This window comes from Carassius auratus, chromosome 32 (assembly GCF_003368295.1).
Source record: "Carassius auratus strain Wakin chromosome 32, ASM336829v1, whole genome shotgun sequence".
In the NCBI taxonomy this organism is placed as follows: domain Eukaryota; kingdom Metazoa; phylum Chordata; class Actinopteri; order Cypriniformes; family Cyprinidae; genus Carassius; species Carassius auratus.
In genome coordinates this window covers 23,721,058-23,737,839 of record NC_039274.1, presented here as the reverse complement: position 1 = coordinate 23,737,839, position 16,782 = coordinate 23,721,058, and the positions used below count along the sequence as shown (strand labels likewise).

Genomic DNA, 16,782 nt, shown 5'->3' with positions numbered 1-16,782 from the left:
GTTGCAATGGTAGTTTTTGCCAATATATATATATATATATATAAAGACTAAACAATAATAATAATAATAAAACAAAAACAACATTTAGTCATCTGACAAAAAACATTTATTATTTATCAATTTGTAAAATAAAAACTCTTTGACATTCAACACAATTGGAATAATTTATTGCATATGGTGCAAAATATCCACCGTCATCCCAAGATGACTTCAGACATCCCACTGGCAAAAGCTCACCTGGTCTAACAGCTGATCTGTATGGCCTGGAAAGAAGCTCAAAAAGCACAATTACTGTTTTAAATCCAGTACATTTTGTGCAATTCTCAAAGGATTCAGAATAATTCTTTAAGTGAAATCTACCTTATTGAGAAAAACACTTTGGATATTACTCTTCAACGCTTGATTGATGCTTGTAAGCTGCTTTTGTTTTTTAAATCAAATGTTCTAAGACATTTAACATATAATTACTGGTCAAAGATCAGCATAGAAGGTAAACCCTTAAAAGCACAATTTTGAAAATCAGACTGATCCTCAAAGGTAGCCGCTCCAGTCTTGGACTTTCAGGTGTGTCCATTAAAGACCGTGAATGTGATTGCATGCGTTGCAGAGCTCACGCCGGGCTCAGGTTGATGTCATCATCTTTATCTTTGCGGTGTGGTCTCTGGGGTCTCCGTGGCTCTTCTTCACCAGTGTCTTGCTTGTCTCTTTCAGCCTCCACCCAGCTTTGAGGGGCAATCATCTTTTTGGGTCCAAACGGAGAAGGTCCCAGCAAAGCCTCAATGTCATCATAGTTGACCACCTCCCTCTCCAGCAGTGTATTAGCCAGCTGAAAGCCATAGCAAACAAGAGCAATGCAACAACTCCTACAAGTGCTATGAGGATTTTCTACCTAACTTACCTAAAGCTAAAAAAAAAAAAAAAAACTGATTGTGAAAGATTTACGTTTACGTAAGAGAATAGAAATTACAAAAAGAGAAGCTGCAGTGACTACTTAAAAAGCTATTTTAAAAACACTGAAGCGCTGTAACAAGACATCAACAAGTATATTATGAAAATTATGAGAACATTTTAATAAAAATGAATCGGCTAAAATGATCTGGAGCCACATTCATGAAACATGCATAAGATTTTTTTTTTAATTGCTTTTTTATTATAAAACATATTAAAATAAATAGATATAGAAATAAATAGAAATAGATTTTCATGAATTTGGCCCTTGATTGTCCTGCTATGCTAATAGGTTAGTGATAAATCTTACCAGAATAAGTTTGTCTCTGTTGTCCAAAAGCAATTTCTCTGTTTTCCTGTAGGCTTGTGCTATAAGAATCTTAGCTTCCTGAACACAAGAGAAAGGAAAATATTCAGACACAAATTCAAGACAACAGATATTTAACCCCTACAGAGGCCTCTGGAACATCACATCTCCCATGACACTCCAGTAGAACAAGAAGCAGGTTAGTATGTTCTTTCACTCACATGGTCCATGTGCTGTTGGAGTCCTTGGCTGAATGGTCTCCGCCCAATACCCCGCTGATCCTCGGAGTCAGGGAAGGACACCTGGCCTACACTGGCAACCATGCCATACTGCTTCACCATGGAGTAGGCCACACGGGTCACCTTCCTCAGATCATCCTGAGCACCTACGATGATTTTTATCGAAGTTATCGAGTGTCTAATACTACCTGTAAATATTCACGAGGTCAGGTCTGCATCTGTACCACTGGGTATACAACTGTTCCTAGCAAATAACCATTTCTTACTCATCAATATGCATTTGTCCTCCAGGGGGCACCTGAAGGCTACATTCTAATATTTTTGTCTCACTGGAGCTATGTATAATGCGTATATAGAACATAATAAATGAAAATCCCAGCAGTTTCATTAAATCATTGAATAAACATCCTATTCTATATATATATATATATAAAGTAAACACTTTAACCTGTTAAATGTCACCCCGCCTACGTTGACTATACTATATTACAATCAAGTCTATTCTAATATTGACAAACTATATATCGTTGGAAAGGTCTAAGACTTCCAAATATATATTTTACCAATATTTTTTGTTAAAAATTATGTAGGAAAGGTAATAGATTAATTTACGACAAGAGTGCACCCTCAGAAATCTACATTATAACAGGAGTTTTGACCTTTGTTTAAAAAAAAGACTTCCTCATTAACTTTTTCTCTATCACATTTTATAAATCATCAGAAGTTATATATCACTTGAAAACATAAAATCTCAAAATTCATCCTTTAAAACCCATTTTAAAATCAGACATTGCATTACCATGTAAATGGCACATCAAAATCATGTTAGAAAATGTTTTCAGTCATGAATTATAAAAATTTTGGTTTGTATCATGCACATTCAAGTCTATCTTCAAAAACGTGAGTGACAGTTAACAGGTTAACAAACGGCACTATTCTGGGAAGTTTGTGTGCACTGGGAATCATATTTTTCAAATAAAGCCAGGGTAACCCTCATTTTACACACAGCACACAGTGAAAATTACATGAATACGACAGTGGGTAAATGCATAAAGCGCAGCATAATTTGAAATCATGAGTTTATAGTTTATAGAAATCAATTCACATGCACCGACCATCACACAGAGAACACGAGATCATGCTGGATACACATACACCCTTCACAAGATCTCACAGCTGGATCTGACTAAGTTTGCAAGGTTTGTGAAATTAAATGTTCATTAGTCATTCAAAGATTTGTTTAAATTATATAACTGTGTATTTGCTTAATGCTGATGGCAAATGAGAAAGAATTATAATGTTAGCCTTTCCATTACTAATAGGCCTAATATAAAAGCCGTCAAAATAAAAGTCCCAGCTAAAACACATCAGCCAAGCAGAAAAACATATAAGCCGTTGCTGATTTTTGAAAAATGTCAAATATCGGCTGATATATCGGTCGACACTACTAATTACTATTCTTTCAGCTAGTTCTGTTTCTCTAATATGTATTCATAACGCTCCCCTTGATGGTGTGTTGTCAGATTAGATGTGAGTAGATGTCATACCTGTAGTGACCTTATTGAAGGTGATGGCTTCAGAGGCTCGTCCACCCAAAGCCATGCACATCCTCTCAAACAGCTGCTCTTTAGTAAATAAATACTGATCCTTTGGCAAGATCTGAGCAAAGCCCAAAGCAGCATTCGTCCTGGGAGCAATTGAAACCTAGAGAACAAGTTCACAGATTAAAATAAATATATATATTAAAGGTATATTAATAAATTGTTAAATGATTTGGACTCAGAAATTGCTATTAATACATATGTTAAAGAAACAGCCAATAACACACTAAATTAAACACAAAATTTGGAAGTATACAGACTAGGGCTGTCACTTTTATTGCACAATCGATCGGACCAACCAAAAAAAGTTTCGAAAATGAAAATAGGGAATCAATTTTAACCAAATATGTACACTATTAATTTTAAAATAATTAAACAATAAAAAAAATATAAATGTAACAAAACTCACAAACAAACAGAAAATACCAGCAATTTTACGCGCCTATAAGACCCAGTGACGCCGAAAGCGACCTATTGTTCACACCAAACGCGAATAGAGCGACTGGCACAAATTATTTCAATGTTAATAAGTCAATTTAAAGACCCGTTTACGCGCGTCTGGAGGCGGCATGGTAGAAGTGAATTCGCCTCATTCGCGCATCTAATTACAGGAGATTCTGAGTTATGAAAAGGACCATTGCAAGCTGACAGCGACCTGCTTTTGTGGTGGAAAATTGGCAGTAATACCCCCATCTTGCGCAGCTGTACCTGAGTGTCCCTGGGACATCAGTGCGGTCAGAGCGCGTCTTCTCAACAGCTGGACATATAGTGAATAAACCCCCGAAGATGAAAATTCTCTGGACCCCGAAAACGTTGATCGACTTGTTTTCCTGTCCAATAAATTTTTAACTTTTTGCAAATTTCAATATGCCTGCCTAGTGCCACCCAGCCTAAGTGTCGGTTACATTCAATAAAAAAAACACACATGGCCTGTTTCGCAGGTCCATTTAAAATTGCATTTTTTTGAACAGTTGTTTGAAATGCATTGAATCATTATTTAAAATAATCTTGGAGATTTTTGAATTGCCTAAATCATAAATGCAGCTGGGTTGAAGCCTGCAGTGATGTTTTTCTTTTGTTATGGCAGCCGTCCCCTCTGCATAAATATTTTTTTTTCGAGAATGTTGCACTCCTGTTGTTGTTTGTTATTCTGCACTTCATGCCAGTAAATAAGAAATATTGCTGACTTTTGCATTTCCAGCGCTCTCTTTATGTTCGTCCCTTATTTGACGTTGAAAAAGGAAACAACTTTTTTTTTTAAGACATGGAAAATCGATTTTACAATCGATTCAACGAACACTTATGTCTTAAAAATCGAAAATGATTTTTTCACAAAAGTGACAGCCCTAATACAGACTGAAATAGTATTTTCATGTAAAACCTATTCCAGTAATCTTTATTTACAACTCTAAATCATTTTACCGATACAGTGAATCTGACAAATTTGATATGTGATCCGGCATTAACAACATGCTTGCGATTCCTTTTTCCTCTTCTGATGCCCAAACCTTAACAGGCCTATAGGGAAAGTTCACACAAATATCTAAATGCCAATATTTTTAACAACCATATGTTTGGTCTGTCCCTCACATGAATCTATTGTATATTATCGTTTTTTAAAAGACTTAGGAATATAGCACAAAAATAATCCCTTTTAGCTTAGCATGCTGCTTACCTTCATGACAGCTTCTGTGTGTTCTAGCAGCCATCCCACTAATGCATGACCAGACTCATGAAAAGCCACCACCCTCTGCTCTTCTTTAGATAAGATTTTACTTTTCTTCACACTCCCTAAAGGTCACACAGAACATCAAACAGATCCAACAAAGGAAGCTGATTGGGTAGAAATCTGTAATGCAATATCAGAGTATACTATTTAAGCTCAACTCTATCTAGGAGCCGAATACCTGCGATGACTCTCTCCACAGCATATTCAAAGTTAAAGGTGTCAATAGACTTGTAGCCTTCTCTGGCAGCATGAAGGGCGGCTTCATTGCAGATGTTGGCAATGTCAGCCCCTGAAAATAGGAACAATGCACAAAGGGCAATTGTGGCAGGATATGGTGTCAAGAGATAATATAGTCACATGGTCAAAACAACACTTACCACTGAAGCCTGGTGTCAACTCTGCCAGACGCAGGGAGTAGAAGTGTGCCGGCTGAGTAAGCTTCAGGATCTTCAGGTGCTGCTCATAGATTTCCTTTCTCTCCTAGAACACACATGATCACATGAAACCTCAGGATGCTGATTCAGTGCTCATTTATTTATAACAGTTCTTATTATTATTATTATTATTATCAATGTTGAAAACATGTGTGCTGCCTCATATGTTTGATGCAGTTTTTTAAAGATTATTTGATGTATATAAAGTTCAGTATTCATTTGAAATGTTTTGTAACACATTAAATGTCTTTACTTTAACTTTTGATCAATTTAATGCATCCTTGCTGAATTAAAGTATTATCATTATAATTAGCACCAAAATATGAAATAGAAATGTATCATGGTTTTCAAAAAACTATTAAGCAGCATAAAAATGTAAAAAAAATCAGCAAATCAGCATATGACAGCACTGAAGACTGATGTAATGGCTGCTGAAAATTCAACTTTGCCATCACAGGAATAAATTAAATACTACTTGCAATTGTTTAACTGTTGTTTGAATTGTAATAATATTTCACAATATCACAGTTTTTACTTTTACTAATTAAGCCTTGTTGAGAAACGTCTTTTAAAAACAATAGAAAGAACCAGTCCATATAGCTGCTATATATCCCCAATTAAGTACTTTGAACATTCATTACCTGAAGAGTTGGCAGGTCTATAAATATGTGCCGATCAAGCCTGCCTGGTCTCATGAGTGCATTGTCCAGAATATCCGGCCGGTTAGTGGAGGCCAGGACAATCACATGATCTGTGGTACCCATTCCTTTAAAGGTGAGAAGGTAAATATGTTGATAATCTCATAAAGTCATGTGCAGATCATATCAGCCTATGCAGACATTAAAATCAACTGAATAAATAGGCAGTGCAGCACCAACTCAATAACCCATTATAAAAATAATTCCACAAGTAAAAGTTAGGTCAGCACATTCAAGGTTCAAGGTATTACTGTTACCGTGTTACAATGGCAAACACTTGTGCATCCAGGAGAAAAAACAAAACAGGTAATGTTTTTTGTTTTCCACTTCAAATATACACATATTAAAGAACTACTTTTAATATATGTGTATGTATATATATATATATATATATATATATATATATATATATATATATAGCAAAACATGTGAAAAAAAAACTATTTTATTTAAACAAATAGTATTTCCATTATAACTTGCACATCTCTTATTATTACCGTCCATCTCCACAAGTAGCTGGTTAAGGGTCTGCTCTTCCTCTGTGTTTGAGAACCCAGACATGTTTGTGGACCGTTTCTTTCCCACAGCATCAATCTCATCGATGTAGACGATGCACGGCGCTCGAGCACGAGCCTCTTTGAATAGACTTCGCACTCTTGCGGCACCAAGGCCTGGGTGAGGAAATATCCTTCAGATTTCAATTTGAAGATCTGAAAATGCGTTGGGACTATTAAATATACAGAGTTTATTGTACTGAATTACCTCCAATCACCTCCACAAACTCTGAACCTGCCATGGCAAGGAAGGGCACCTGAGCCTCTGTTGCCACTGCCTTAGCAAGCAGAGTTTTACCACAGCCAGGGGGCCCCAGGAGCAGAGAGCCTTTAGGTACCTTGGCCCCAAGCTGAAGGTATCGATCCGGATTCTTCAAAAAACAAACACCAAACAAACAAAAAAGATAAAATGCAGTGCCCTCTTTGAAACAATATGTATTTCTGCATTACGTAGTAGCAATCGAAGAACTCAAGGGAGTGATAAAGTCACCACCAACATCTGTACAATTAAACTACATGTGTTATTATTAAGATAGCTAGCTATAAACAAGTTGACAGTTACATCTTTTGCTCTGTCATGACAGCAGCTGACCTGAAAGAGAAAACTGACTGAAACAATAATTGTACTAATCACAAGAACTTTATATTTTTAAGCAACTCCAAAAATAAAGACATACATAATAAGAAAAACTTGAAGAACTTAAATGTATAGAAATGTCAACACTGAAATAAATAGAGTGCTACCAAAGTCAGTTTGCTCTATGGGTGTGTGATAAATATTTTCTATGATAATATGGTAAATGTTCCTGTGATAATATGGTAATTTTTGTTTTAAAAATTTGGAATCTTACATTCTTTTTTTTTTTTTTTATAAAAATAAAACATGATATATATATATATATATATATATATATATATATATATATATATATATATATATATATATATATATATATATATATATAGCATGAATAACTAAAGATTGTCACATCTGCAGAAATAAAGATCTGGGCCTAACTTTCCGATGCCCTTACCTTCAGATAGTCCACAAACTCTTTGACTTCCATTTTGGCCTCGTGCATTCCTGCAACATCTTTGAAGTTTACACCTTTACCCGATTTCCCATCGACAATAGTGAATTTGGCTTTTTTTAATTGATTCTGGTGGAGCAGGCAGATTATTTGACATCAGAAAACATAATAATAATAATAATTAAATGTACAATTCTACAACAATTCTACAACAAATGTAAATGAAGGAATCTTGACTTACAAATGCACTAAAGCCGCCATCTCTCCCACCCATTCCTGCCAGTCGGAAGATGTACCAGAGAATTGCAACCCCAATGGCAGCCATCCCAAGTGCATAAAGAGCACTGTGAAGGACAAGAAGTTGATCCAGTCATACTTTGTTATGCCAACAGTCGTTTTGAAATCTTTTTTTCAACTTGCCAGGATTTTATGCTCTGTGGAAGGTCTAAATTACTCACTTCCCGAAGAAGCCTGTGCGCTTGTAGGTCACTGGTATTCGGTCTCTGGTATCTATATTCAGCTCTTCCTCTGCTGCTCTCAGCTTCTCCTCAAACTTGTCAATGTTGGCCACCTGCATTCGGTACATCAGGGCAAGTCTCTACAACAGACAACAGGACATTAGTGAAACTAGAACTGTTAGCACCATAATGATTACAATTATTTAAAAATCAAGTGTGGCACTTGTATGTGAAGTGACTTACAGGTCTGCCGAAGATGACTGCGCCAGGGTGAAGGTAGATCTCCACAATGTCACTCTCTGGAACCACCTGTACTCGTGACACCTCCCCTTTGGCCAACATTTCATTTATGAAATCATGCCAGGATATGTTCCCCCCACTGGTGTTGATGGAATTGAGCAAGCTCATGATGACAGCGATGATAAAGAGTGTGCGCAGTCGCTCCCTATACATCTGGTCCTCCTGCTCTCGTCTCTTTTTCTCTTCTAGGGAATAACCAATGAAGCAAAGCAAGAATTAAAAAAATCTGGAATTAAAAGTATATCTGCATGTCTGAATTACATGCGTCCGACTGGTCAACAAATTGCATTATTGACAGTTGTCCCAGTCAACCTCATGTCCACATAACTGTGCCAATTCCATGTTTGTCAAATCACTTCATGTTCTCTAAATAAAATAATTCCAACTCGAATCAACTTTAGCCACCTAACAAGCAGGGCAATGTAGGAGTGTGCAATAAACATAGTGTGCAATAACACCGTTATTGTCAATGAAATTATTGAGTATGTAGCTCATATTGTAGAAACCAAACAAAAACATGCTTTCACTGCACGATTTAGCCTATTAGTATAGCATTCAGAAGTATATTCTAATCTGAATACACGCCTTTGAGAAACACACAGCAGTGTTTTGTTCCTATATTAGAATATATGATCTGAGTGAATGATTCAACAACCAATTCATAAACATGGTAACTAGCTTCATTTGCAACAAATCTTTTAAATGAATAATACTATGACTCACTCACTCACTAAGACAGAGACTTGCTGCCACTTACTGACGGCTGTTTCATATTTTAAAATAAGATTATTTTTATATTTAAAAAAAATATATATTCCAACATTTAAAATGTTATTTAAACAAGTTTGACAAAAAAAAAAAAAAAAAAAAAACTTTTAATAAGGATTTAAAATGCCTTTATGAAGATAAATAAAATCATGAGGAAACCAAAGTAGCGACAAATCTTTTGATCTTTATTGTGAGGCACTTTCAAATGTAGCAAATTATTGAAAAAGAAAAAATGTTTATTTTTGTAAAATGTAAAAAAAAAATTAATTAAGCATACATGAACGAATTATTCACAGTTAGATGCATTAAGAAAGTAGTTTACAAACTACTTTCTTCAACAAATACCTTCTTCCTCCTCTGGGGTCTTCCCTTTTCCACCTTCTTTCTTTTCATGTCTTCTGTTGGATGTACTGAAATAATGAGTAGTGCCTGACAGATGTGGAAAAAATATTTGAATTATGCTATGCAACATAATACAGAAAAAGCATCAAGATTCAGAAGTCAAAAGTTCTGCATCAAAACTTTATCTGGCCAAATAAATCAATTAAATGTAATACCTAATAGTTTCCACAGTTTCACAGGATCTGTGAACAATTTGTGCTGACAGTGGAAATCAAGTCCTAGAAGCCTCGGGATCAATGGCTTTGTCAAAATATTCTGTTAAAAAGAACTTGGTTAATCACCAAAGTAACATCAAGGTCATGCATAATCGCATAGATTACTTGCTATTATTATGATCCATGTCTTCAGTTTAGTAAAAAAAAAAAAAAAATGGTATAAACTGTGTTAGTCAGCATTACATCAGCACGGGACTTGAGTCAAACCTCCTTGCTATGAATATTAAATGAACAAATAGTTTACACAGTGCTTATTCTGAATTTAAATAACCCACCTGAATGTTTCCCGATGTTAGATCTCGTTTGTTTGGAGTCATTAAATGAAAGCATGAAGTCACATTGTACAGTTTTCTGCTGGCTTGAAAACAACTGAAACGAGACGATAACGACCAAACCCGTTTGTCGTACCATCTGCTTCCGCGCTGCCAAAGTAGCGCTGCCATATTAAAAGCTGGTTTATCGCGTCGCTTGGTTCAAAACATACTATTCCAAAATAAATGGCAGTCTTTAATGTGACCTCTTTAAGAGTTGCTATCACGTAGCTGTCATAGTGAGTCTGCAGGTCTTATCCAACACTGCTGTAAAACAACAAGCGCGTTTTCTGCTCGAATATATCTGAATCATACAGAACAAACAAAATGCGGGGGGAAACTGTCTTAAATTATACAATTACAAGGCTATTACAATGCTGTAAAGCCGTGAACTCGAATACTGTTTACCGTACGGGCTTGAAAAACATGTCTTTTCAACTTTCAACTTCGGAATCAGCCAATCGGGACAGAAATAGCTCGAGAACGGGCTGACGGGAAGTGTAGTTCTACTTGCACGTTTATGGATCCCAAAAAACTACAAAAAGTTCCAGTTGTAACGACTGTAATTTGATGTAAAAAAAATGTAGATATAGCGCAAAAATAAATACAGTCTAGGTATACATACATATATATATATATATATATATATATATATATATATATATATATATATAAAGAAGAGAGAGAGAGAGAGAGAGAGAGAGAGAGAGAGAGAGAGAGAGAGAGAGAGAGAGAGAGAGAGAGAGAGAGAGAGAGAGAGAGAGAGAGAGAGAGAGAGAGAGAGAGAGAGAGAGAGAGAGAGAGAGAGAGAGAGAGAGTGTTCAGATGCAAAAGCATTTTAAGTATTTTTTATCAGGCTCCTATGTGTAGGTACAGTAATTGGACTTTATTGGCAATCAATAGGTCATAGAACATGTATGACATCCTTACTGTACTGAAAGGTATGGGCCTGTTTGATTTCAGATGTATTTTGTGTTGGGATAGGAAGTGAGAACAGAACATATTAGAATAACAAGGCGGCCGAGAATTAAGGCCATGTCTCAGACAGATTCAACAGAGGGAGCCATTGCGTTATTCTGCTCGCCAAGAAGTCGGTGGCACGGTTGAGACGTGTGACGTCAAATCGAAAATAAAACAAAAATCAATACATCCAATATATATATATTAACCAGACAACGGTAAAGGAAAGCAAATCGTGTTGTGGCTGAAGAGCTCGGAATCCTTAACCAGCAAACAGTTTGTATAAAGTATGCTGAAGATAGCAATACTCGACATTTTTACATAAATCTGAATTAAGACGGGATAAACAATTACGGTGCAGCTCTGTTCACTCGTATCTTAAAATATGAAAACATACATATAAAAAACACATTCAAGCAACTTTGCTACATATACCCACACAGGTTCTCCATTTTCCTCTCACCCAAATGGAGCTCGCAAAAACATGCCACTGTCTACGCCATTACGGCTCGAGGCCGCCAAAGAAAACAACGTGGAAGCTTCCTTGGAAAGAACCACAATGGCGCCAGTTTCGCAGTTACAACGGGGAACAGACAGTGACCGCCCATTCGCGTCAGCCTATCACAGTCCGCGTATCAACTCATCGCGTCCGCTCTTCGTCAGTGCGAGTCAAAGGCCGATCGAGACTGTTCGGAAGGACTCGGACGGAGAGGATTAACTTGAAACGGAATTTTATTTTTTACACCTCAGATCAAGGCAAATCTGCAAACTTAACGTTACGGAGACCCATGGACTGTTTAAAGGGACGGATGGAGATTTTATAACCACTTCTCTTACCAGTTTATCGGAGCCCTGTGAGATTTTAATCATCGCATTTTGGGGAAGGTTGTCAGTGATTAGCTTAGCACGCTGGAGCGAGCGGGGACTGAGATGAGCGTCGCGCGCCTCGGATGTTCCCGCATCGGAGCTCGCTGAAGCAGAAGGCCTCAAATGGGAAAAACAAGCATCGGGAGGGAATACCAAGTATAATTTTGTAGATGTAGCTCACGTTTAAAAAAAAGGTAAGCAATTTTAAGCTGCTCTTTACTCTTTTTTTAAATACATTTCGTGATGAAAAACATCTGTACATCCTCTCATCCGTCGACTTTCACGGTTAGACTGCTAACGGCTTTAGCCCCGTTGCTAACTGGAGTTTATTTCCCTCCCCCACCCCGAAGTCGAGGAAATGTTTGCGTATTGCTCAAAATCTGTCAATTTTGTCAAATTGTGCGCATTTATTCATTCCCACGGGTCGTGTCGATCTACAATAACCATAGTATGTAATGATTGAAGGTGAGCATGTGAAGCTGGAGAAATGAAAATAATGCTCGTCATGTTGTCGTTCTCTGGGAATCGGATATAGCCAGACAGCCACTGGGATGGGCAGCTTAATACATGTAGGTTTCAAGGGCACATATGAGAATATTTTGACCTCAAATTGATTATGTGTGCTGAAGTTGCTGCAGGGGTAATGAAATTGCAGAATAATATCTGTGATAAGAATTTGCTTTGGGTTATCAGTGCACCACTCAGACTGTAAATATTAGATCACTGCAACACTCAGTTCTCACTGTTTTTATTAGATTGGTCGTAGTATGGTGGCAACATGAATTCAGTTTGTTTTGTTTTTCATTGCTCATATTTAACAGAGGGATTTGATTATGGCATGAAGAAAACACAAACACCATTTAATTGCATAACAGCTTAAAGATTTCATGCAAGATCGGATTCAGTGCTACAATCATCCTATTTGACCAAATTAATGGTTTTCTAGTTGTATACCTGTATTCATAATGTGAACTCTGTACTAGGCTGAATGTTTTTTACTTTGGATTTATAACTGCAAGACCTGAACTTCACTGTTTTACATGGTGTGAAAATACATTTTGTGAAGGTTGCGGTTGGATGTGACCCGTCTCTGCTTGTTTAGACATTATGTGGTGTGATTGTTTACTTCAGCAAGGAACTGCATTGAAGCACAACTTTACAGTATTTCTTTAAAGGGTGATCTGAAGGATGGAGAGAATCTATCAAAAGTTTGTGATGAAGTAAACAGAGCTTATGTTGGTGCAGTGAAAGAACACTGCGGCGGTGTTGGGGCGTTAGCACACTCTCTCTCTCCCTCTCTTCACGTTCTCTGCTGCCACTTTACATCCCTCCCTTCCTCACCTTGGTTTATTTCTTTTGAGCACAACTTTAACACAGCAGCATTGTAAAACACGCTTTCCTGTTTCACCCCATAAGCAAACTCAGTTGACTCATGGCACTTGTAGAGTGTTTATCGGAAGGTGGTTTAAGAGCACTAATCAGGATTTAGCTGAAGTATGATCCGTAAGTGTCTCATGTTGTCAGGCCTGTTTGTCTACCCACTTCTTGTGTTTTGGGAGTCCTGTTCAATGTTTGGCAGAGAGGGGAAATGGTCTTTTGGTTTGGTTGTGTGGTCAGGAATGCTGTTACTGGGAGCTTCAGAAAGCATTTACTTTCTTTGATGATGGCAGTCATTCTCAACCGTAATTATTTGCTGTATCTCTCTCAGTCAAGCCTTTGAGAGCTAATTCTGTCCAGCTGAGCTCATAGAGTGCCTTAAGGGTCCTGTGGTTGGAGATTAAATGTTATTTAAGGTATGACATTGCTGTTATAAATGACAGCTTATATGGTGTTCAAACCATTTTAGTGAGTTTGAAATAAAACCATGCTTAGCTCAGTCACCATGAGAATTATGACACACTTGGGTCTGCAGAGACATTTATTTATTTACTCCGCGTTCCTCATTGGTGGGCTTTTTTCAGCCTCACTGTTTGCAAAAATAATGCTCTGTATTTATGTACTGTACATGTGGAAGAATTGACAATAAAGCAGACTTGACTTGGTTAATGCTAGGAAGTGGCTCTATGATGTTTCACTGATACTTTATGCTAGAGGCTATCGTGGAGTTAAAAAAATAAGACATTTCCAGGCCTGTGAAAAAAATATCAAAAGTAACATTTACGTTGTTTTATTTAATTTGTAAAATCCTTGAATTGTTACGATATTTAGATATTTAGTATCGCGTTACTCTTGGTACATTTCACGAATCACCCCTCCACCAGAAATGTAGTTTGTTGAAAATTACCACATGTAAAACAGACCTTTCAGCTTTCTACATTACATCAGCAATGATAAAAAAAGTCCATACATAAAATCATACATTCATTATATTCATTAAAAGTGTACATTTTGCTAGGGTTGCACGATTAATCGAATGCGATTATCATGCGCATCTTGTCAGTTAAGCCGGTTCTGTAATCAGTAGTGAATCTCTATCACCTGCTTTCAGATGGACCAGCATTTACTACATAGAGCCGTAGTTCACTGACAAGTTACTAAAAAAAATTGCGGACCATATAATCGTACGATTATATAACCGAAGAAATAATTTGTGATAATGACAGCTGTTTGGGTAGCTTCTCTATGAACTTCGGCTCTGTGTAGTAAATGCTGTTCCTTCCATGCCAGATTGTCATAGCAAAGTCAGAATTACCCCCCCTCCTAGGTTCACGAAACGGTCGTCCATAAAATGCGTTGGTGTTCTGTTGTAAGTAATCTTAAAGATTCCTAATTGCATCTACTTTCTGAAGACCAAATAAAGTGCTTTTGCCTAGAAACACACAGCACTCCCTGACATGGCTCCTTAAACGCTAACTGTGGCTACTGAAACCACGCCTCCTTTCTTTGCGTGAACATTTGAGCAGGATTATGCAAATATTTCCACATAGTGACGTAGAGCTGTGGGGGCATGTTTGAGTCGTTTTAGGGGTGTGTGGCAGATTCTTAACTTTGATTAAAGAATATCTCTTTGGATTTGAGACTTTAGGCTTTGCAACTTTACAGATCTTCTTATGCACCAAGAGCTTGTAACACTCCAAAGAGAAAGGAAAATTTGAAATCACATCATTTGACCCCTTTTAATGAAAAAATATGAAGGTGAATTCCTCACCTTCAGCATTATTTATTTCACCCGCACCAGACAGAGACTGAGACAGTGCGGCTGCGTGTCGTGCCAAACCTCTCATGGCATCGTCATCAGCTTGAGATAATTTTTTTCTTAGATCGGCCTTTTAGAGATTGCTTTTGTGGGAAAAGTGCACAATTCAAGAGGCCCAAAACATAACAGTCCTGCATAAAACTCTTGTGGCTTTCCCTGTTGTTTAATGGATTTAATGCACGTTTCCCATAGCGCAAAACTTAAATTTGAGAGTTTGTTCTTTTCTATAAATGGTAGAATTACCATTCTGCAGGAAAACTCATCCTGACTACATGCGAGTCTCTGTTAAACTTCACAAACTTCACTGATTGCCAGTGAGACCAGCATGTTCATCAAACAGTCAGAGTGCAACAGAAAGGAAGCAGAATTAATGTTGAATGCAAAAATATTCATTTAGTTAAAATGTGAGGTTTTTTTTTTTTTTTTGCAGCCCTACTCAATGAGTATTGATGTACTCTTATTTCCCCACTGTTGGAAAGGCTGTCAGTGTACTGTAGTAGTGTGAGCCAGTACTCGCATGACATTATTGTGTGCTGGTTTCCTTTGGCCTTCCCCTTCCTCATTGCATAGCGTTAGTGTCTGTAAACAGGAACGCTCCCTCTCCTCTCTCACGTTTCACTTCTCTCCTGCGGTGTAAATGTTTTATAGGCCTTTCAATACTTTTTGGACAGCCAGATGCCATATTAACCCCTTTGAATCTCTCTCTCCCTATGGCAACACATAAATGTACAAATGCACACAATGCTGAATGGCAAACATTTGGGTAGGGCCACTTGATTTTGGGGTTTGAAGGTTTTCTCAGCCTGACGCCTCTTTTCTTAGGCACAGGTTGTGCTACCACTGCAGTGCGTTTGATAACATTTCTCCCCAACTCTCTCTCACACATCAAAGGAGACTCTTCTTTCTCCTCTGCTCTCTTCTTTGCTGCATTTCTTCTCACTGTATATTATCACTCAGTGGTTTCTTTTGATCTTTCAAAATCTCATTTCTTAGGCCTATGTATAAGCGTGATAGTATGGTCATAGTCTATGGTTCTGTTGTATCATATTTTGACTTCATAATTCAACTAAATATTTTTTCTTTCCTGTAAATGTTATATATAGTACTTTCTAAGTTCTTTATTTATACAGTAATGTCCAAAAGTTTTGGCAGTGACACACAGTTTGCTGCTTCAGTATTTGTAGATTGATTATTTTTTTCCCTCCCACATGTTTCTATGATAAACTGAAAAACAATGATAAGCACATACGTTTTAAAGGCTTTAATTGGCAAAAAATTATGAGTTAATATTTACAGTGTTGACCCTTGTTCTTCATAACCTCTGAAATTCTCTCTGGCATGCTGGATATTAGCCGAATCTTGACTGATGGCAGTCCATTCTTTATTAGTTCTGGTAGTTGATCACAATCTGTGGGCTTCTGCTTGTTCACTCTCCTTTTGAGGACTGACAATTGGACCGCCTAATTGTCAGTGAACTACGTCTTTGTGAAGTAAATGCTGCTCCATCTAAAATCAGGTGATGGAGATTTACTACTAATCATGGAACTGGCTTTACGGAGGAGATGTGCATGACAATCGCATGCGATTTATTGGACAGCAGTAACTTGGGGTAGTCCAGGTGCAGGGCATAAATCAGTCTGGAAAAATGGGCACAGAAGTTCTGAGATTGGTCAGTTCATCCATTACTAAACTTCCTTCCAAGACGATTCCCGCATTGGGTTCAGCTGTGGGCTTTCTTGACCAACACCAAGGGTTCTTACTGGA

The 16,782-nt window shown here is 37.3% G+C and overlaps 2 protein-coding genes across 2 annotated transcripts in view; one reads left to right on the top strand and one right to left on the bottom strand.

Moving 5' to 3' along the window:
- Window positions 1-150: 150 nt before the first annotated feature.
- LOC113051866 (paraplegin-like) lies at window positions 151-10,127 on the bottom strand. The gene is made up of 17 exons (XM_026216023.1): window positions 9,960-10,127; window positions 9,625-9,724; window positions 9,413-9,496; window positions 8,243-8,484; window positions 8,000-8,139; window positions 7,783-7,885; window positions 7,545-7,670; window positions 6,719-6,881; window positions 6,454-6,627; window positions 5,900-6,024; window positions 5,202-5,304; window positions 5,003-5,113; window positions 4,771-4,886; window positions 3,042-3,198; window positions 1,477-1,640; window positions 1,259-1,336; window positions 151-826 (listed from the first exon to the last, which is right to left on the bottom strand). Exons 1-17 carry the CDS (start codon window positions 10,125-10,127, stop codon window positions 611-613), a joined length of 2,370 nt encoding a protein of 789 aa, XP_026071808.1. The 3' UTR covers window positions 151-610.
- A 1,469-nt stretch (window positions 10,128-11,596) lies between these two features.
- LOC113051862 (ankyrin repeat domain-containing protein 11-like) overlaps window positions 11,597-16,782 on the top strand; it is a 130,429-nt gene continuing 125,243 nt past the window's right edge. Inside the window, exon 1 of the mRNA XM_026216017.1 lies at window positions 11,597-12,016. The gene's annotated coding sequence lies outside the window, so the exon portion shown is untranslated. The remainder of the gene's footprint in view (window positions 12,017-16,782) is intronic.

Bases quoted from the DNA above. Each gene is read 5' to 3' on its own strand.
- LOC113051866 (XM_026216023.1), bottom strand. From the start codon at position 10,127: ATGGCAGCGCTACTTTGGCAGCGCGGAAGCAGATGGTACGACAAACGG. The intron at 6,628-6,718 runs GTAATTCAGTAC...TTCCTCACCCAG, and splicing joins GTTTGTGGAGGTGATTGGAG to GCCTTGGTGCCGCAAGAGTG. The intron at 3,199-4,770 runs GTAAGCAGCATG...CTTGTTCTCTAG, and splicing joins ACACAGAAGCTGTCATGAAG to GTTTCAATTGCTCCCAGGAC.